Here is a 22630-nt window from a genome sequence, read left to right on the forward strand (position 1 = left end):
AGCTACAGAAACAGGCTCAACAGCTGGTGAGAATCTTAGTACTTACCTAGTAACTGGGGTGTATCTGTCTGGATGAGTGGCATGGGCCCATTACACTCTTCTGTCCTCTGCTTGGGGGGGTTTGGTAGAGCCCATAGGTCAGTGGATTTGGATGTTAACCCCCAAGGAAATAACAGGTCAGTTCACTCTTCCCTGTACTACTAGTACAGGATCTTCCAGTGTCTCAAGCAGACATCACAGCATCAGTTACTTACACTCACTCCATGTTTTCAAGCTTTTTTTGAAACAGCAAGAAACTCACAGGTTTTAAGTGAAAACTGAAGTTGAGTTGGAACTGCAGCACTCAAAGAGCTGGGATGTTAGACACAGTTCATTCCAGCCCAGCATGTGCTCTGCTCCCCTTCATGCTGGCACTGACAGCTCACTCCTGCCCTTGGTAAAACAGCAGAGAGAAACAAGAGTAATATTTCAGTCTTTTAAACTTTTTCAAAGCCTGACCCGCTGCTCCCTGCCTAAGCAATATTCTTTCCTTTAGAGCCAAGAGGGCTTCTCCTCCAGTGCCCTGGATCCCCTGGATGCCCAGGGAGCACATTTCACAGCTGGATCTGTTACTATAATGGGCTGAACCGTCACCTTGGAACCAAATGCTCCTGAACTCTTCTGAGGAGGAGGAGAAGAAGGAGGAAGGGGTGGGGAAGGGGGCTGGTCAGAACTCCAGGCTGAGAGTTTGCGTTTGATCCTTTCTCTGAGCTCACTGTGCTTTTTGATGCTGCCTGCACTGTTTGCAGCACTGGGAAGCAATGCAGGGAGGGGGCTTACATGGAGGATGGTCTCCCCTTATTCACACTAAATAAAGTAAAGCCATCAAGCATGCCCAGGGAGGGAGGGAAATGTCACCAGCCTGTCAATCCTCTAGTTTCTTTTTCCTAGTCTCCCTCTCTGTGTGAGTGAGTCAGTGAGTGCTGAAGGGGAGACACACACTCTGCCTTTGAATTAGCCAACCAGCTGACCAGGAGTTACCCTCCCCCCTGTCCCCTCCCTCCCCTCCCAGGCTCTGGCACTCAGGAGGCTGCTGGCTGGCGGCCCTTATGCACTCTTCCCCCTCCCTTCCCTGCCTCCTTCTCTGTACTGCAGTCCCCCTGGCCATACAGCACTGATCCAACCAGCGGAGAGCAGGGCAGCCCAATTCCTAGTGCCTGCAGGCAGCAGCAGCCCAGAGGCCCCTGGCCCCAGCCAGCTTGGACAGCCAGCACCTCTCCCATCACCCAGCCAGAATGACAGCAGTCAGCTAACAAGGTCAGCCTCTCAACCAACTTCTTCACCCTAACCAGTGGACACTCATTGCAGGACCTGGCTCTGAAAGGGGACACTTCAAGTTGTGACAATCTGCTTTTTGGGTTTATTTTTTTTTCTTTAAGAAAAGAGACCAGCCCTCTGAACTGCTCTGTGCTGATCTGTGTGACCCCAAGCTCTGATGGAGATGCTTCATGTTCAAAGGGATAGCCTCTCTCCAGTGGGTTTGAAGGGCTGGGAACCAAAGTTGCCCTTCTTTCTTCAGCTCTCTTCTCTGCCAGTAGTTGCTGCCAGTCTTGCTTAAGGAGAGGCAGGATCTGCCTGGAGAAGGATCATGCACCTTGGGCTTTGTTGTGGAAAACCTGGTTACCTGGTAAGTGGATGCTGCCATGGGAACTTTGCTTGCAGGCTCTCAAGGAAGAAAATTGGACCCAGCACCAAATCCAGCCAGAAATGCCCTGTGGAGTCTCAACTACTTTGTGTACATGCTTTCCCCCCCCCCCTTCTTCAGAGAAAGTGTATTTAAGAGAGTGTACTTTTCTTATCAGCTGAGAGGTGGTCAGAGCACAGGTTTCCGCAAGGAATCTGAAGCGCTGCCCATGGCAGAACGTATGTATGGGCGTAAAAAGAGGTGTAAAGGGGCTGTGGCTTGAGTCTTTCAGGAGAGGGGAGGGAGGGAGGAAGGGGAAATCTAGTTGCTGGAGGAGGTGAAGGGTTAATTGTCAAGAGATCAGGCACATGAGAGCTCGCAGGCAGAGCAAAGCCTTAGTCAACTAGTAACTAGTGTCAACTTTAGACCAGAGAGAAGTCTTAAGAAGCGAGTGAATGAATGACGTAAGTAATGCTGTCTCAGGTCTGCTAGGATGCAGCTCCGTGCCTTTATGAGTAGTTGGGAGAGAGGCTTGCAGCTTCCCACGCCTGTGTGCAATATCTTCTTCCATGGGCTGGAGAGCCTGGCGGGGCATTTGTGCCTACCTGCCCAGCAATATCTGATGCTGGAGACTCTTTAGCCTAGGAGGTTGGTCAGCTCCCCAGGCAGCAGGCACTTGGGAATGCCAATGCTTGGCTGATGTCTACTCTGGTTCTTCTCACTGGGAGGGACTTGAGACTGGTTTCTGCTCCACTCCTATACACTGCATCTGCTCTGCTGCAAGCTGTTTTGGGAAAGTCACAGGGACATTCTGCTTTGAGCAGGGGCTTGGACTCGATGGTCTCCTGAGGTCCCTTCCAACCCTAATAGGATTCTAGGACAAAAGTGGGGCTGGAAGGGACCTCCACAGGTCATCTTGCTGCAATCCCCTGCAGCTAAGCATGAGTTTCTTTTATTTTTAATGATTGATTTTAAGTTGAAATCCAGCTTTCCATGTTGTTTATTAAAAAAACCCCAAAAAATAACCCCCCCACCTGAAGAAAACGGGTGCTCTGCTGCAAGCTGTCTTGGGAGAGAAGTCATAGAGAAGTCCTGCTCCGAGCAGGGCTTGGACTGGATGGTCTCCTTCCAGCCCTAACAGGACTCTCGGACCAAGGTGTGGCTGGAAGGGTCCTCATCTACTCCAACTCCCTGCAGCTAAGCACGAGCCTCCTTTTTTTTTTTTTTTTTTTTTAATGATTGATTTGAAGTTGAAATCCAGGTTTCCAGGTCGTTTCTGAAAAAAAGAAAAGAAAAAAAAAAGAAAATGATCTGGCGGTGGAGCGACTTGGAAGTCATTCCCTGCACTGCCAGGTCTGCTCTGAAGGGAGTAGGGACAAGCTAGTCCGGGACCCACCTGCTGCCGCCGGGGGATCTGTCATGGCCCGGGTGATTCACCCAGAGAAGTGCCGGGGGAGGAAATGATGCTGCTCCGTGGGAGAGGATGACCGGGAGGCCGCCTCCCCCGCGTCTGCTTGGCCCCTTGCTGGGTGCCACTCTCGGGGGGGAGGGGCCCAGCGCCGTCTCCCCTCGCAGGGGAGGGAGCGGGGATTTCTTCCCATGCCCTGAGGGACGCGGCACGTTTCTCTGTCTCCCCCGCTGCAGCGCCGGACTCCGGCAAGCCCCCGGGCCCGGGAGCGCGCCCGAGGCAGAGGCCGGGGCGGCGGAGGAAGGTGCTGCCACCGGCCGCCGCCGCCTCCTCCCCCAGCCTGGCGGGGCTGCCCCGGGCCGGAGCCGGGCCGCCCGCAGGCACCAGCCGCTTGCCAACGTCCCCGTGGGCCGGCAGGTGCCACGGCGAGGAGCCGCCTCCAGCTGCAGCGGGGCAGGCTGAGGCTGGATGTCGGGCACCGCTCTCACGAGGAGGGCGGGAAAGCACGTGGCCAGGTCCCCCAGAGACTGCGGGAGGCTCGGTCCTCGGAGGGTTTGCTGACCCGGGTGCCTTGGGTGGGATGATCTAGTTGGGGACGGTCCTGCTCGGAGCCCTCCAAAAGCCCTTGCAGCCCTCACTGTCTATGTTGCAAAACCCCCGCCCTCCACCGAGATGCCCCTTCTGCACTGCAGGCAAACAGAGGGCCTTAAAACCTTTCCCCTTTCTAACAAACATCCCCCCTTTCTTTTGCAGTCCAAAAGTGTCACATCAAAAATAAAACAAAATAAAGCCACAGGTAAGGAGTCATTTAAGGCTCAGTCAAGTGACAGCTGAATCTGCAGGCCATTAGGCATCCCTGGGAATTTCTTTCCCTTAAAACTTTTCTAGCTGGTCATTTGTCTGCCGAGCTTTGGCTGGATGTGTATGTTTGGTTCTGCGCAGAGCAACCAAGAATGTTTCTGGCCCTTGTTTAAAGCATCAACCCTCTAATGACAATGTTTTGGGAAAGAGAAGGAAAAGTAGATCTATGTATAGATCCCGCTTGGCATTTCTTTGATACAGGCAGACAAGGTTCTTTGGGTGAATCTGATATCTTTTATTAGGCCAACTTACATAGTTGGAAATTTTTTTCTTAGCAAGCTTTCGGGTTTAGATACCCTTTGTCAGGCTGAGGAAGCCTCTGCGGTTGGTGTGTCGGTTAGTAAAGAGCCAGAGGCTGGTATGCATGCAAGCTACACCCCTGATTTTCTTGATACGGCATTTGCTAGCATCGCTTTATCCCTGGCACAGGTCTGTGAATGACAGCGATGGTGGGAGCGTGAGTGTAGACTAAAAGTAGTACCTGCAGTTCTATCTCTGTGCCATTTACGCCTGTTTTGAACAAGTTGGAAAACCTGGTGGTAAAACCATTGGCAGCTCTATATGTCCTCTCAACAGGGGAGCTAATGCTAGGGAAGAAGTGTAAACCTCTAAGGGAAGAAGATCAATGGGAGTGTGCATGAAAGTAAAGATAACTCACATTAGTAAGTTTGCAGGCGGTATTTGGTAGTTTCTGAAAAAAGCCTTCTGCTAGCTCCCCTTGTGTTTGAAAATAGGTGTCAGACATAGCTCCACTAACAAACGCTGTAGCTAACTTGATAAGTACGGTTTTCAAATATGTTTGCAGTTAGTGCAGTGTGTGCTCTAATAAGAATGGGACTTTACAGCATATTACATTCTGTGAGCTTGTGTACTTTCTGAAGCCATTTGTTTTATTTTGTTGCAACAATTGCTTAGATGGAGGTCAAAGGTTAAGAGACTGGATTTTGTTCTTAAGTACAACAGTTTCAGGAATAGACTGAGGTTATTTCAGTTTCATACTGAAGTCCTCTGAGCATTTAAAAATGTTTTTTACTAAATGCGCATGGCTGACTTGTCACTTGTAATGAGTTAAGTTTCAGCTGTTAAAGAAGGGCAAATGTGTATTTCTGTCTTTCATAGTGACTGGCTTTGCTGTCACTGATTCAGCTCTGCATTTGATAGCTGCCTCCTACTTTGTGCTTACTGTAATGCCTAACACTAGGGCTACTGCACTGTTGCTAATAAAGACAGAGAGCTGTTAGGGATTCTTGATACCCTGGGAATGGTAAATATTCCTGAACCCTTCCGCAATGATGTGCACTGATGCAATTTCACTCTTGGTTGCAGTTGCTGCAGTACTAGTGACCTGCTTTTGGTGTAGCACCTAGAACAGTGGGGTCTGGCCCATGAATAAAGTTCCTGGGCATGACAATAAATCAGGTAATAAAAAATAAAATATTTATTATTTTTCACTCAAGAATCAATCAGGATCTACATCACATAGTCTCACAGAATGCTTTAGAGGGCTTCTGTTAGCTCTTTATCCTTCTTCTCCATCATTGGCAGGTTGAGATATGCCAGTGAGTGAATGAGTGAGTAATAATCAGCCTGGGTACCACAGTTTTTTAGGAACTCTGTTCTTGTTGAATGACTGTCTGGACCTAAAGAAGGAGTAATATGTTAGGGCACAATCATTTTAGAATTCTGCCTCCATGCTGAAGAGCTGAGGACTAAAGGAAGCATAGTTACTATTTTTGGGGTACATACAGATGTTCATGCAGGTTAGATGGAGATTAGATCACATTAAAATACCCCCCAATCCTCCCAACCCCCTTGCAGACCTCACTTGCCCCCCCCCCAAAGCCCTCTTCTGAGCCTGCTTGCCTCCAGATCCCCCAAGTTCTCACTAGTTCCCCTATCCTGACTTATCTTAGATTAGGTGGCCATTTTAATGTGATCTTTCTTCCCACTAACTTCCACAAATGTCTGTACAGCTGAATAAAACATTGGCCACTAGTAAGATACTTACCTTCTGAGTAAGGCAGGGGATCTGAGGCTGGGAAACTCCAGAAAATATGAATAGAAAATGTGTATTTTTAGCCTGGGTTTCTTGCATTGGAACTTATATTTTGAGTTTCCTAAATTGAAACTCCTAAAGTTTAACTTTTTTTTCTGTTGGATTGCTATCTGGATTCCTTTTCACTGAGGCACCTTAACAGTACCATTGCATGATCCTGGAACTGTGTTCAGATGACCATACAAGGGGCCTAATTCAAATTTTGAATATGTCTTACCTCCTCCTATATTAAGGAAAAGACTCTCTTGTGCCTGTGTTAGCCCTATATCCTGACTGTACAGTATCCCTGACACAGATGCAGCAGGAGCCTGCAACTGCTGACCTGTCAGTGGACTGTGATATTGAACAACCCAATAATGCATTTAGTGGCTGTCCTGTCTCTCTGCCTTCTCCGTCTGAGTCCATAATTCCACCCAAGATAACTCATTTGGCCATCAGGCTAGAGATAATGTCACAGGAGGCAGTGTCTTCTCAACATTTCAGTTGGAGTAGCGTTAAGTATGGGTTCTTTTCTGATTGATGACTTTGAAAGACTGAAGGGAGCTGTATTACCTGAAGATAGCTTATGGATGAACAATTCCAAAACAAAATGACCAGAAAACAAGTGAAGAGAAATCTTGCAAATCAAAGAAAATAAACGAAGAAAAATACAGGCCAGCCATCAGGACATTTTTGTCCTAAGAGGGGTACTGACTTTACTCAAACAACTATGAGTGTGATTTTTCCAGAAGTGCATTGGAAAAGGAGTTGGGGGTGAGTCTGCCAGAAATGTCTGTGAGTGATGGGGGCTACTCAAGGGCTGCATTCCCACAGGGACAGAGTTAAGATTGTTATTTGCTGAGGCAAATAGTAATTGTTTTCAGTAGGGAGGTCTGGGCCTGTGCTGGAGAAACAGAAGATAGTGAGTTTTAGCCACATTTACTGTTAGTGTTCTTGTTTTTGTGGTTTTGTGTTTGCCATGTAATGCAAATGGCAACCTCACCTAATGTAGTGGTTCTGCTTCTTAATATAAGGGTAAGGTGTTTTGAGGCGGCCTCTTATTACATTTTTTAAGAGATGTTGTCAAAAAAAAAAGATTGAACCTCTCAGTTTGTCCCAAGAAGAAATATCAGGCATTTTTTTGGAGTATTTTCCAAACAGTATATGATTGTAGTGTAAATGCTGCAGTGAGTCAAAGGATTACTGTTTCATTAGCACCAGATTTCAGTATTACATGTAGTTTATGCTGAATATGATATTGCAGGCAGAGTCTTTTGGGTATTCATATTTTGTTTTTCTGTGAAAGAGTTAGTTGTTTTTTTCCAGACTGTCATCTTAAATTTAACTCTCACTGTTGGTTTACTGGTGGACTCATGAGTCATAGATGTGGATTTTGAGTGACTTTGTTGCCATGTAGTTTGTGATACACTCAGTGTAATGTAGCTTTGCAATGATGTCAACTAAAAGAATGGCTTTAAAAACAGTGGGCCTAATCATGCTTCCTATGACATCAGTGGGAACAGAGATGGATCCTGGAAACTTTATTTCATTTGTAGTTAAAAATATATATTTGTTTAAAAAGGGAAAAGTGCTCATATTTCTATAAGCAGACAAGGTTCCTTGGGTGAATTTGATATCTTTTATTAGACCAACCCAAACGGTTGGAGAATAGTTATTAAGCAAGCTTTTGAGTTCAAAAACCCCTCGTCAGGCTAAGGAAGTTTCAGCAGTTGGTGTGTGCTCTTCCTGAATGGAATGAAAACACGGCTACAACCTAAACCCCTGCATATTTCTATAATGCATTTTATAGCATAAGCAGTACAATCCATTTTATTGGCAATATTTCTATGCTTCTAAGTCTGAACTCGTAAGACTATCTGGAGGCATCATATTCACTATGTTTAGATATGTTTCAGCTATAATTTTGTATTTGGTGAATAAATGAACCATTGTATTTGATGTTGTTTACCTACAATTTTCATGATTGGTATGGTTAGAAGCTTATTAGTATTTTTTTCTACTGCAAATGCATGTAGTTAGGTGCTGATTAAAAGTCTGATTCAGTAGTCAGTTCCTTTTCAGCAAAACATTTAAGCACAAACTTAACTTTCAGCACATGCTTCAAGTTCTATTCACTTCTAGTGTTCTGGTGGGTAGGGATAGTCTTAAGTAAACTTAAATGCTGGTTTGACTATACAAATAATAGGCATAGTATAAAAATCAGTAGGATGTGAATTTGGAAGAAGAGGGAAAAGAAGTGGGAAAGAAAAAGGGAAGGAGAAAAGAGAAAAGGGGAAAGAAGGAAAAGGAGAAAAAAAGGGAAAGGGAAGAGAACAAAGGGGGGTGGGAGCTAGGTCACGTGAGTACATAGGTGACTTATAATTCTGATCTTTGCTTTGAACAATATGATGCAGCAGGGGCAGGAGGGTGATAAGGACTGGATATGGAAGGTTTTTGTTTTCCTGGCCATGCGTTTCTTCATTGCTTCTGCCATGCATTGCTGTTCAAAGGCCAATGCTCCATTCTCGATTTGGGACCTCCAGGTGGACGGTCACAAGCGATTTGCTCCCACGACTCTGGGTTGATCCTGAAATTCTTTAGGGACACCTTTAGGGTGTCCTTGTACTGCTTCTTTGGTACACTGCGAAAGCGTACTCCATTTGACAGCTCACCATAGAAGACTTGTTGGCAGGCGAATGTCAGGCATTCTTGAGTGGTGGCTGGCCCATCTTAGCTGTGCCAGTTTCAGCAGGGTGTGAATACTGGGGAGAGCTGATCTTCCGAGCAGCTTGGTGTCCAGAATCTTGTTCTGCCACTTGATCTTTAGTATCTTTTACAGGCAGCACAGGTGGAAGTGGTTTAGTTTCTTGGCATGATGCTGGTAAATGGTCCAGGTTTCACAGGCATAAAGGAGGGTTGGAAGGATGATGGCTTTGTAAACCTTCAGTTTTGTCGACATTTTGATACCTCTGTGGTCCCAGACTGACTTATAGAATCTGCCGAAGGCCACACTAGCTTTCATTAATCTTGTATTGACTTTGTCATCAATGTGGACAGCACGGGTGAGCGTGCTACCTAGATAGGCAAACTTGTTGACCATCGACAGTTGTTGGCCTTTAAGTGAGACATGTGGTTCCTGGATATGACAGTACCTTATAATCAGCTGTATCAGACCATCAAAGTCATTAAGGGGAAGAAGTAGCACTATACATATTCCAGATTCCAAAAATCCCATAGCATCTTTCTGTGTGGCAAAAACCGTACAATTACTAGGAAGATTATACCACTGTCCCTTAACACTGATCAGGAAAGAGATACTAAATGTACAGTGTTGTGGTAAAGAGGCAGCTGTATGATGAACTGAACCAAAATAGTGGTCATAGTTGTAGTTTGCAACCTTAGTCATTTAAATTTAAGTCTTAGTGGCTGTGTTTACATGTGCACTTAATGCAGAGTAGGCTAATTAGCTGAATGTCATGGTATACATGTGCAATAGTATTAGGCTGCAGTAAACCAATTAGCACTGCAGTAAAATAGTACTGTTGGGGATAGTACTATATTATGCTGGGGTAATTTACTCCTATTAAACACACGTGTAGATGCTGACTGTGGGCATAAATTGTACCCAGTCAGCCCAGCCAGCTGCCTAGCCACCTGGCTCTGCACTTTCAGCACCATTGTGCCCCGGCCAACCCCTCCACCACCTGATGCTGCCACTTGGAGCCTGGGACTGATCCTCCATGTTCCCTGCCAGCCTGAGCCTGTTCTGCCCCTGCTCAAATTGCTGCTGTTCTGGGTGCATGTGTAGATGCTGTGTCCAAGAGTAGATTACTCCAGCTCAAACTGCTTTGGAGTTTATTGCTTTGCACTAATTGCACATGTAGATGCACCCAGTGTGTACTTCCTTATTTCAGTCTAGGAACATCTTTATATTATTATAATTTAGTTAATTCTTTACCAGTTTAGCTAAAATGATAAAAAGGCACACATTCTAAAATAACAGTGACTACACACAAACCTAAACTAAAATCACAAAGGGTTTAAGTATCAACTCATATAGATATTTTGATTCCATTTAGTATGTAGACTAGCTATTAAAATCACTGTTGAAATTACTATTAATCAGTGACTTCAACTATTCAGACATAAACTGGTCAAATGTTAGCAATAAGGCAAGGTCTAGAGAAGCAATTTCTCAGCTGTATAAATATTTTTGGAACAACTGGTTCAGGAGTGCACAAGAGGAGATGTTCTTCTCCAGTGACACACATGATTTGGTTCAATATTTAAGTTTAGTTGAGTGACTGAATAATAATGACCACTAAATTAATTAAGATGGAGATGAAGGGAGGTAGTTAAAAATATTCTAAAGTAAAGAGATTTAAAATTCACTGATGTACCATGGGAGATGCATAAAACTTTTCCAAACAGTGGCATAACCTCACATCAGAAAAGAAGGGAGGAAAACTTAAAAAAAATGTTATGGATGGATGGCTTAATTTCAGAAGGCTACTCAAACCAGAGAGGTAGCCTGCAGAAAATGGAAATCCAACCCCAATGAAGCCGATAGAAAAGAACATTGTACTAGGTCAGGTAAAATGTAAGGTGGCAACTAGAAGGTTAAAAGGGAACTTTAAGAGCAAATAGACAAAGACAGAAGTAGAACCTTAAAGGAGAATCAGTGGACCTGCTAGACTCTTCAGAAATGAAAGGGGAAAAAGTACAGTTTAGTGGTTCGGGTACTAACCCTGAATTCAGGGCCCACCACTTCAGTTTTTTATCATGGTACGTATTTTCTGGCTGATTTTGGGTATGTCCATTATGTCCAAACTGAAAAATGTATTCAGGTATCTTACTCCAATTGAAAGAAATATAACTAGAAGTTAGGTACCTAAGTATCTTCACAGAGCTGGACTTTGTCTCTCTGTGCCTCAGTTACCCACCTGTAAAATTGGGATAACAAAGCACTTTTCAACCTTATAGAGGTTTGGTGAGGGTCAATATGTTACTGAATGTTAGATGCTCAGATACTAAGATAAAGTGGTATTGTAAGTACCTGCTACAGACAGAGGAGGAGGAACCTAAGGAAGAGACTGCAGAAAAGTTATATTAAATGTAGCTCATATGAATATATAAGAAAAGGAGAAAACGTATCTCTAAGTACAACTAAAATTGGTGAGTTCAACTTTTAACTTGGCAGTTAGTGAAATATAATTTAGTACAGTAAAATATCTTCAATATAAAAACAATAGTAGCTTATGAGGCAGTAGGACAAAAATACTATTGTTCTTTTTTAGAGCATATACTTTAACAGAAATAACAAGGAATCCAGAGAATTTAAAAATATGAGTTGCATACGGAGCTGGATTTGATAGGACCCAGTAGGTCTATATAGTATGTAGAAATATTCTTCTGTCAATTAATCTAAATCCAGTGTTATTGAACAAACTAATAAACTTGTCACATATAATCTTTTCTTTATTATGTTTGCGCTTTTCTAATGTAGTTAAAAATTAAAGACAAGAATGATTTTGATTTGCTGCTGATTTATAATGCTGTAGTGTACAGCCTTGCCAGTAGAATGATTACTTGTGTTTATATGTTCTTTTCTAAAGAACCAGTCACCTGTGTTAAGGCAAGGTACATTCTGCTTGCTAAAACAAACCCTGGGAATATAAGAACATTTAGCTCTGTCCTTGGTTGAATTATAAATTGTGATTTATGCTGCAGCCATGCATGAAAATAATGATATTGCTTTTAATCAGCATATTTTCTAATTATATTCTTGTAATATAAAAAATTAACAATGAAAAATAAATATTTAGCATAATACTGAAGTGGAATTAGTGCCTATTGTTCTCACTGAAGTCAACAGAATTTTTGCTATTGTCTCTGAATGTAAATAGGATGAAGCTCTTCATGATTAAATACATGTAACATGTAATAAAACATAATATATAAATATAATCATTATTAAATATAAATAGTGGTATGTATGCATATGTGTGTGTGTGTGTATATATATATATATATATATATACATATGCACAGATACCTATACATGCATGTATATACACACACACATACATACATATAAATAACGTGTAGATATAAATTATGTCTGTGTATGTATATATAAATACACACACATACACACATGTATTCACACACCCTATATAGAAGTGAGTATGGACATGAATATATATGTGTGTAAATACCACTTACACTACCTTGATCCTAGCAGGGCTGAACACTATGAACGAAATTTTCTACAACAGTTGAGTGCATGATGTTTAGTTATTTTTCCTTAGATCATGGGTGGAGTGTTCAAACATTGTAGGGCACTGCTGGATCACATTAAGCAGGGAAATAGGCCCCTGGACTTCTCTCATGAACCCTTTGGCCCTGATTTGTATTAGTTTCAATTTGATTACACACAATGTTTTCTTGGTTCGTGGTCAAAATTCTTAAGACAGAGCCCTGGGTGAATAGATGAATATAAATACATCTGTACATTTAACATCAGATTTGTATACAAACTTCACTTGTTTGTGCAAACAGGACAATTAGGCCTCCGGTTCCTAAATCAACAAAATGCTTAAATGTGGTTTGTTTTAACCACATGAATGAATCTGTTGATTAAAATCAAGTATGCATTTTAGTGCTTTGCTGAGTTGGGGCCTAGATTATGCCATTTGTTTGATATCGTAACCATCTATAATTTATACTCACAAATGCAGCTTCTCTCTACCACTCTGTGGATGTATATAAATGAAAAAACATGACATGAAAATTTAAGTGAAAAAACCCTCTGGTAAAGACTATGAGTTGCAAAATTCTTGTTGGTGTTATCTTTTATTGGACCAACTACATGATTGGGATAGGCAATCTGGACCATCCTGGCAATGGCATCACTTAAACCAGGAGTGGAAAAAGTCCTACATCAGAGTCCATTTCCTAGCAGCTCCTGCCCATGTTGCTGTGGCCAGTTTCCATGGAGACCCCAGCAGTGGGCAGTGACAGCATAGGGCCAGGGTTTCCATGGAGGCAGGATGTGTGGATGGGTGGGAAGCTGCTCTGGGGCCGGGATCTTGCAGTGGTGACAGAATGGTCTGGAGCCGGATCAGAACTGTGATCTGTTGCCCACACGCCTCAGGCAGGGATGTGCAGGCAGCGGATCACGGCTCTACCCTGGCTCTAGACCACACTGTCACCACTGCAAGATCCTAGCCCCAGCCCTGGAGCTGCTCCCTGCCCAGTTGTGTGCCCTGCTGGTGCCACTGGGGCCAGTCTCTATGGGAACCCTGGCCCTGCACTGTCATGCCCTGTTGCTGTGGGGCTCTCCATGGAAACCAGCTACAGCGAAGTGGGCAGGGGTTGCTGGGAAATGGAGTCCAGCCGCTGGCCAGATCTGCCATTTTGCCAACCCCCGACTTAAATGCTACCAAAATTATGGGCACAATTTAAAGGCAGTCTTGAAAATATGGCCTTATAATTTATTATAATTTAGAATGGCTATATGTGTAAATTTACTTAATGGATTTGAATTACTGAAATTTCTTCTAGGAACATTGCTCTACTCTGTTTTTCATAGTGGAATCTCGAAGAGTCTGCTGGAGTTCTGCCCCTTCCCCTTCCTCCCCCCCCCCATCTTATTTTGTTATTTTTATCAACCTCAGAACGTGAACATGATTTTTTTCATATCTAGGTGCTCTGTTTGTTTTTCACCATATTGCTAATGAATAGTTTAGGAATAGTGGTGTTCATTTTGGTGGCAACTTTCAGTCAGTGGCTGCATACACACATTCAAATCATCTAGGACAACTCTTCCAGGTTTGTTTTCCTGACTGAAAAACTGACCTGTACAGAAGTTCAGACAGAGAAGCAAAGACCCTGCAGTACAGACAGCGTGGCCTGTTAGGGATCCCTAGAGCATGCAACCCAGAGAGCTTTGCAGGCTTTTTTTTTTTTCTTCAAGTGAAGGGAGGCAGGGATTGGCAAGGGTCTGTGCCATGCACAGAAGAGTCCTCCAGCCTTTCCCCTCTTCCATCCTGTGTTGGAGCCCAGCTAAGGCTGGGTAGGGCATATGCTTGTGTGCTGCCCTACACCCAAATGCTTCATTGTGATTTAGGCAGGGAACAAGCCGGGAGCAGAACACACCCCTGAAGTGCTTCAGCACTGGGTTTTTCCAGCCTGAAGCACTCATGGAGCATGTTCTGCTCACTGCTTGGATGAGACTGACACAACTTTCCCTCCTGCTATGGGAGTGGGGAGAAAAGAAGCAAAGCAGGCTGAGATTGCGGAGGTCAGCTCTGCCTCTGTTGCCTGTGCAGAATTCTTTCTGCCGCGAGAGATTCTCCAGGGAGGCACTTCACTTGGATTGTTCCCGAGTTATTTTTTTCTCAAAGTGGCCACTCCGGGCAAAAAAATACCAAGTTCTGTACACTCATTGCTTTTCCAGAGAGAGCAGGGACTCTCCATGGAGAAACTGACTGTCTGTCCAAGCCCAGTGGCTGCTTTTTTATTCCAGGCTGCTTTCCTTCACTGCCTCAACATTTGCTCCATTTCATGGCTGATTTAGATGATGTGAATGCAGCTGACCTTAGTGTAAACCTCTGCTCTTGAAGGGGCAAGTTTTCTCCTTATTGATTCTAAGTCAGTACTTAGCTTTGCCTTTTTTATTTGCCCTATTATTCATACTTTGCTGCTCACAATCAATACTTTTTTCATGTAGAAAAATACTGTGCACAGTCTTGTCCTTATGTGTTATTTATTACAATATAATTAACTTTATAAATTTGTTTTTTAACAGACTTAATGCACTATGGATTACGTACTGACCTTGGACTGATGACATTGATATTGGTGGATTTGAAAAACACATTTTGAACTTAGCAACTGCCTGACAATGAATGGGAGGTCATGCAGTATGAGCCACCGCACATCAGGTACTCCCCATGGACCTGGGATGATCAATGGACAGCAGATTCCACCAATCAGAGTTCAAGCGGGAACACCCTGTCCATCTTTGAATAGTAGCACCCCAAGCCCAGCTATTGGAAACTTGTCTTCCAGCCTACATTTAAAGATGCCCCTGGGAGGAGGGGTCGCTCCTCAGAGCAACATCACTGATGGTACCATCCACCTCCCTGCTTTAAGTCCCAGGAGACAAGTGGTTACAAATGGGAAGCCTTTATTCCAAGTTCCACAGACTCCTGGGCTGCCAGCACCACAGTCTTTAAAGCCAAAGCAGCAGGAATACGGAAACAATTCCACAAGCACGGTGAAAGGTAGGATTAATTTTCTAATGTTATTGAAAATACCCTTCTTTTATGATCCTTCCTTTTCTTGCTATCATATGCGTATTAGTATTGACTTTAGGGTATAAGATCCAATTTCTGTTATTGTGCCACCTTTATTATTATTAAAAAAGGGTATGTTGAAACAGTAACAAAAAAAATAACTATTTTCTACTAAAATAGGTCCTGATTTCATTATTACTTTAAGATTTGCATCTATTTGTCCCAACTTTTTGTATTGTCTGAAATGTGCCAGAGAGCTTATAATCATAATCCATCCTTTTCTTTGCTACTGTAATATCTTATTCCAACAAGTTCAGACAGTCATTTCATTTGCTTGTGTGCCAGAATTGTGCAAGTGCTATAGGAAATATTCCCTGTTGGATGCATGAGCACAGTTTCCCATTGATGACTAACAACTGCTCATTGATGGATGGAGCAAACATAGTCATAACTTTTGGAGTGAGTATGCTGCAGAGCCTGTAAAATACTTCAGATATTTTGAAGAGTTGCTGCCCACTGAGTGCCCTTCAACCATGACCTACTATTTGATTGCAACCTGTTTTGGGGAATGACTGTGTGCGTCACAGTAGCTAGTAATGGTCAGAGCTCATAGGGTTTGGAAGCAGGTTCTGTTTGGACAGACACACAAGTAGCAAGTACTACTTCAGCGGCTTACCTAACTGAAGCTCTCGAGTTTGCAAAACCAGATTGGAACTGTGGGATTTTAATACTTTTTGATTCCAGGCAAGTTGGAAATACTGCAAATATATGTATTTTTTTCTGTTTAGATATAATAATGCATGTATGGTATTTACTCAAATTCAAGATGTCGTCAAATTTAAGACAACCCTCCAATCTTTATATTCTATACATGGAAAATTATACATTAGTAGAATCTAATGATTGGAGGGTCATCTTAAATTCATCGCCCTCACTGCTGCAGCAAGGAAAGCAGAAGCACCGGTGCAAGTGACAGGGGGTGGCAGACAGCCTGGCTCTACTTTCCATCACTTGTTTCCCACAGAGCTTGACCTCCCACTTCAGTGCCTGCTCCTCCACCATTTGACCCCCGCACAACCTGCCTCCACCACTTGCCCCTCCTGCCCTTTGCCTGTCCTCTGGCCACTTGACCCCTCTGTTGACTGTCTCCCTGTGCTGCGTGCCATGCTGCTGGATGCCTCTGTGCCAGTTCCTGTGCTACCCTGTGCCTCACTAAGTGGATTCCTGCTGCCTCTTCTAACTGCATGTACTGTATTTTTACTTGATGCTTGATTCTAAGATGAGGCTTTCTTTTCCCCATGTTGAATGAGGAGAAATGCCTCATCTTGGAATTGAGTAAATACAGTAACATGTGCAGATGTCCATTTTTGGTTCTGGAAATGGGTTTAATGGAGAGGAAAAAGGTTAAACTTTTTTTAAATATCAGGAAAAGTTTGTGGTTTGACATTTGAGTGAAAGTTTGGAGGAGGAGAACAAGGGTGTTTTTATTTCTATTGATTTGTGTCTCCTTGCTATTAACTGTCTCTTGTAATTCACAACTTCATTTTAAATATTTGCTAAAATCCATCCCTGTTCACCAAGTCACTTAAGCATTTACTTCATTTTGAAAACACAGGATGAAGTTAATGGAACTTAAATAAATGTTGAACATTTAAGTGTTTAATTTAATCAGGCGCTATGGTAACATGCATTTGCACAAGCACTTGCACAGTGCTCCACTAATTGAGGACCATTGAGACTGTCATGCTTGGAGTCTACATACTGATGAACAAGTATTGTGATCTCTAAAAGGATCTCAGTTACTGGTTGACCAACCACTAGGTAAACTTTTATGTCAAGAATGAAACTGTCTTTTGTCCAGAGTAGGGTGGAAAAAACAGTAACCAGGCTATTGTCTTCTGTCATCTAAGGACTGTGATCCTCATCACAGTTTTTCCAACAGTCCTGACCCCATCTTTCATTCTTGGGCCATTCAGCCCTAGCAGATCTGGAATGTGATGAGAGGGAAATGGAAGAACTCAGTGGAAGGGCTGGCTCTAGGGAAGATTAAAAATAAGCAACAATGGTGAGATACTGTGGGGATGAGAAAAGGTGCAGTGTAGACTAGTGCCAGCTAGGAAGTAAATGGGATTGACAATATAAGGAATTGAGACTAGAAGAGAAAAAGAGGAGGCAATGCTAATGGATACATACTTACCTCTTACCATACATCCAAGACTTTCATTCAAAAAGCATGCAATATGGGAGGGAGGCTGGCTTCTGTGCTGCCAAAACAATCTTGTATGTATCTTTTTGCCTTTCTCACCTTTACCCAGTGCCTTCTCCATCTACCCTGAACCAGTGCTCAATTTTTTTCCTTTGGAAGACCATATATATATATATAAAACTGTTGCAGATTTTTGGGATCTATAGGGTGAACAGGAACTCTATAAAATATAACAGTATTACATCTAAGAAAACATACAAGTTTCATTGTGTAAGGGCATCTACACAAGACTCTTTACAAGACTCTTTACTGCAGTTGACTAATTAGCATAATAAAGCATCACCATCTACACGTGCGGCATTATTAGGCCACAGTAAACTAATTAATTCCACTGTAGGATAGTACTGCCTGACATAAGTACTATCCTATGGCATAGTTATTTACTCTGCCGCAACCCATGTATAGACGGTGACTAGGGTTGGCTGGGGCACGAGGGTCCTACAGTGTGGGGACTGCCTACCAGCTGGGCCTGCATTGCCCTGGACAGCAGCTCTGCAGCACATTGAGCCAGGGCAGAGCAGCTCCAGGCTGGCAGGCTGACCCTGCCCCACTCCCCTGAACCTCTTGCCAGCTGAGGCTGTGCTGCCTGGCTCATGGGCCGCAGTCCTGGGTGCAGTGTAAATGCTGTGCCCAGGAGCAATTAACTCTGGTGTGAATTATGCTGGAGTCTATTTAGGTGCACTAATTTCATGTGTAGAGGCACCCAATTCTACTAATGTATTAGATAGTCAATATGATCATAAAAATATAGTTTCTTTTACATTTTACTTTCCTTGCCTCTTACTCTTGTATATTTCCTTAACTTTCCAGTGTAGCTTCTTGTAGACTCAGTGCAAGTAAAATTATTATTCCATGAAAGTTTCTGAAGGCATTATTTAAATTCATGTATCTCAGGCAGTGATTCTCAGCCAGGGTTCCAGGGTACCTTGGAGTGCTGTGAGATCCTTGGAAGGGTGCCACAGGAAACGTGAGGAGCTAAGGGAGATGTAAGGAGATAAACACATAAGCACAGGCTCGGTTTCACTACTTTGTGACTCCCCTGCCTCCACTGCCTAGCCCCTGTGCAAGGAGGTAAGCAATGTAATAAATAAATTGGGTTTTGTAATGGGGTGCCACTAAATTCACACAACTTATGTAGGGGTGCCTTGAACCTAAAAAGATTGAGAACCACTGATTTAGGGTTTTCATATAATATGGCTAGATAAAGATGTTAAAAACAATATTTAATTTAGTTTTATTATTACAGCTACATAAAGGTTGCTTTTACCACATATGTATGTATGTAGTTAAGATACATATGCATTTTCAAATACAGGTGAATTTTATAGCACAAGACCAGTTTGCTAGACAGTTTGTTCTCCACATTTGATAAAATAATTCATATAATTTTTATCCCAAATGGTAGGATAAGAAGAAAAAAAATGCATTATACAAAGGCTCAGAGACCCTGCTGGGCTCCTGATCCTCTTTGGGGACTCTGGAGATTACAATGTCTAGCACTTAATATAGCACTCACATTCTGTAAGCATATGTTTCACTCTCTTAGTTGTGATGGGCACTAGGAATTCTTGATGAAAAAATACTTAGATTAAATGGTGGCATTTAGTTTATTTTATATAAAAAGAGTGAAAATGTTAATTATGTTACAAAGCTACCTGCCATTTCTATCTTACAAAAAAAATTCTAGTGTCTTCATTAGTCTAGCACTGCACTTTGGACTATGGCAGATGGGATAGTCCTGGGTGCAAGAATACATGATATGTTATCCCTATGAGCATCAGTTGAGATTTTGCCTAGTTTTGAGCTGTCAGAATTAACATTTCTGTTCAGTAGAGATTGCTAAAGTTTTATTACCACACTGAACAGCTCCTACTTCAGCATGTCACATAGGATTGAATCTCTGGTTCAGAAAAGACACAGATTTCTTCTAATATCATTTGACCTAAGGAATGTGCATGGGGTATAGATGCAGGAGCCCATGAGTTTTCTACTTGCTTCCTCCACTGATATGGTTTAGTGGTCCCCAGCTTTCACAATCTTTCTTATTGAACAAAACCTTGTACCTTATTGAAGGTTACACGTGCTGAGAATAGTGTTCATATCTCCAATAAGGTAGATCTATGTCTCATCCACTGTGCTGTGCTCAAAGCATCTGTTAAATCTTTATGCTTGACTATGCTGTCTGTAAAATAAGACTATTCATGCTATTCATGTTCATAGTGCTGTTTGTGTGTTAAGCATACTCTTATAAAGGGTGGGCATAGAGAGAAAAGCCTATTTCTGCTGCTAGCTATTGTTATTAGTCCTTTAGCACATGAAAACCATGAGTGACTTTCACTTGGTGGTTACATCAGTATTAAAGCATAAATGACTATAGTACTTGAGGAATGGTAGAAAAATTCAGGAACTTTTTTTGGTATGGAAGGAAAAGCAAATGGTTTAGGTCAACCCAAAATACGAGGTATTTTAGTAAAGGTACCTATAACAGATATTGGCAGTTCAGTCTAAAAAAAAAAAAGTGAAACTATAATAATCTATATTAAATACTAGTATGCTGATCAAACCTTTCTTGAATTAGAGGACAATTCTATTTTGTAATTATGTTGCAGTAGTTTCAAAGGAAATGTTTCTAAAAATGGTACTTAATGTCCTGTCCCATTCAGAATATCATTTCATAATACATTTGTGTATGATGAGGATGCAGAACATACTGTTTTTTTCTTACTCTCTGGATAAGAAAGACAAGTCTGAACAAGCAGTATTGTTCGTGTCTTTCGTTAGATATATCATTATTTGGTTAAATACTTCCTGTGTACTATTGATTGTGTAATGTGGTTACAACTGCAATGTTAAGAAATGACAAAGAAAATATTATACAGCATGTAATTTTTTGTACATTAAATAAAATGATAGAGACTAATGTTATTGTTAGAGAGGCATAGTTTTATGAATTCACATGAAGAACAGCAAGTTTTGCTAATACATAATGCTGTGGCATTTCCTGCTGGACAAGAGCATTTTGGCAGTGCTTTCGATTTTGATGAATCTGTTTGTATTTGATGGAGAGAAGTTCCTTAACTAGCTTGTATTTATGTGCATATGTAATTGGCTAATGGGTTAATAGTTTAAATTAGGATTGTGAAAGGCTTAAATACTTAAACTTTTAAATGATAAGTATATTTATACCAGTAATGCATTACCAGTTAACATTTAGCACGGGGCACAATCCAGCGGGGAAGGTAAGTGGTGCAGTGCCTCAGGAACAGGAAGGTAGGAGTGCAGGCAGGAGGGAGGAAGGGAAGAAGAAGAAGGAGGAAGGGGAAGGAGTGAGGGGGAACTAGTACCCATAGCTAGTCTGCTCCCTCCCTTCCAGTGCTCCAGCTGCTGCAGAAGGCTGGAAAAGCCCCTCTGCTGCTGCTGCCACCCATCGCTTCACGTTGTCTGTGTTGTCTGGTGGGGCTTGCCACTGCCTCCTCCCCAGCCATCAAAGGCCCTGGGGAACAGCTCCCAGCACTATGTGTCCAAGCAGTTCTGTGCATGGCTCCCAGTTCCACACACTGCTCTGGGCAGGTAGATGCAGCCCCTCTCCCACACCCTGGGGCAGGCTAGGTGCTGGCACAGGGCTCCATATCCCCCAGCTGGGACTAAGTATGTGTTATTGGTTAATCATTTAACCAATATAATTAGAGGAGGTTAAATGGATCGTTTTTAGGGCTGTCAATTAGTCACAGTTCATGTGTGCAATTAATGCATTAATTGTTGTTCATGTTAATTTTTTTAATGCATTAATTGTGCATGTGGTTTTGGAGTCCGCGCCTGGGCTCTGCTCTGCCACTGTTGGGCAGCAGTGGCAGCGCAGAGGACTGAAGGACAGCCTGGGCCTGGCCTCTGGGTGGCTGCATTGGGGGTAGGGGCATGCACAGACACAGGCACAGATACCCAGCTGCAGCTGGCTAGGAATGCAGCCTGGCAGTGTGTGGAACACTGCCCAGCAGGCAAGTCTGTGAAGGGAAAGGGGTGTGGGGGAGGGAATGGTCTGGGGGGTGCAGACTGAGGCCCATACAATGAGGGAGGAAGTGGGGCAGGAGCTGGAGTGAATGGGACCCTAGGGCTGGGACAGGTCATGGGACTGAGCCACGGACACAGGGGGGTTCCCACCATTGCGTGCCCCCCAGATTTGTTCGCAGGCCGGAGGTAGGCTGCCACTGTGGGCTGGGACTTTGTGTCCTGCTGCCTTTGCCCTGGGAGCCATGTGCAGGCTGTGCTGTGTCTCCTGCCCACCTGGTAGTGGGAGGCACAGCATGGTGTTGTGCAGCTCCTGGGGCAGTGGCAGTGGGGTGCAGAGCCTAGTGTGCAGTGGCAGCCTGCCTTTGCCCTGTGCACACATCCAGGGGGCACATGCCCCCCCCCATTCCTCCCCCAGGGGTACGTATGGCTGGAGAAGCAGCCCAAGTCACCTACAGCTCTGTCCCATTACCAGCCCCAGCCCCAGGCCCCATTCCCTGCTCTGCTTCCTCCCTCACCATGGGGGCCTTGATCTGCCCCACCTGCGTCTTCCCTCCCCCATACACCTTCTCCCCTGCACGCTTACCTGCTGGGTGTGTGTGTGTGTCTGTCCCCGCACTTTACTCCCAGGCCACAGCCCCCCAGCCCTAATGCCGCCCCTTACGCCTGATGCACAGTACCCCATCCTGCCAGGGTATGCAGGAATGCCTTTCCTCAGGCTCCAAACCCTATACACACACACACCCACAGCCCCCCCCTCCCAACCATACAAAATACCTGAATAATTTTGCATAACTTTTAGTTTTTCTGTGCATAATTTTGAGTTTTTAGGTGTGCGATTAAAATCATGATTAATTGTGACTAAGTTTTTTAATTGCGCAACTAATAGGAAGAATTTTTAAAAATCATTTGACAACCCTAATAATCTTTTAATGATATATACATCCCTAGTTTAAATCTTCACGGATGAAACTACAAGCAATAGTGACAATCTTTGATGAAAACAGACATGTCTTTTTGGAGCAGGATGCTGCATAAGAAAAGTTGAAGCCAAAAATTTGAGGCAGTTAGACACTATTAGGATTTCTGA

The 22630-nt window shown here is 43.3% G+C and overlaps 1 protein-coding gene and 1 long non-coding RNA gene across 2 annotated transcripts in view; one reads left to right on the forward strand and one right to left on the reverse strand.

The window, feature by feature from the left end:
• Nucleotides 1-1128: 1128 nt before the first annotated feature.
• The window catches only part of GLIS3 (GLIS family zinc finger 3), a 345944-nt gene continuing 324442 nt past the window's right edge, over nt 1129-22630 (forward strand). The window contains exons 1-2 of the mRNA XM_019478202.2: nt 1129-1666; nt 14780-15257. Of these exons, the coding sequence (XP_019333747.1) occupies nt 14876-15257 (382 nt within the window). The 5' untranslated portion in view covers nt 1129-1666; nt 14780-14875. The remainder of the gene's footprint in view (nt 1667-14779; nt 15258-22630) is intronic.
• LOC109280829 (uncharacterized) lies at nt 2646-3628 on the reverse strand. The gene is made up of 2 exons (XR_002087277.2): nt 3060-3628; nt 2646-2939 (listed from the first exon to the last, which is right to left on the reverse strand). It is a non-coding gene; the product is annotated as an uncharacterized LOC109280829 (long non-coding RNA).

The sequence above is a fragment of the Alligator mississippiensis genome, chromosome 3 (genome assembly GCF_030867095.1).
Source record: "Alligator mississippiensis isolate rAllMis1 chromosome 3, rAllMis1, whole genome shotgun sequence".
Lineage (NCBI taxonomy): Eukaryota > Metazoa > Chordata > Crocodylia > Alligatoridae > Alligator > Alligator mississippiensis.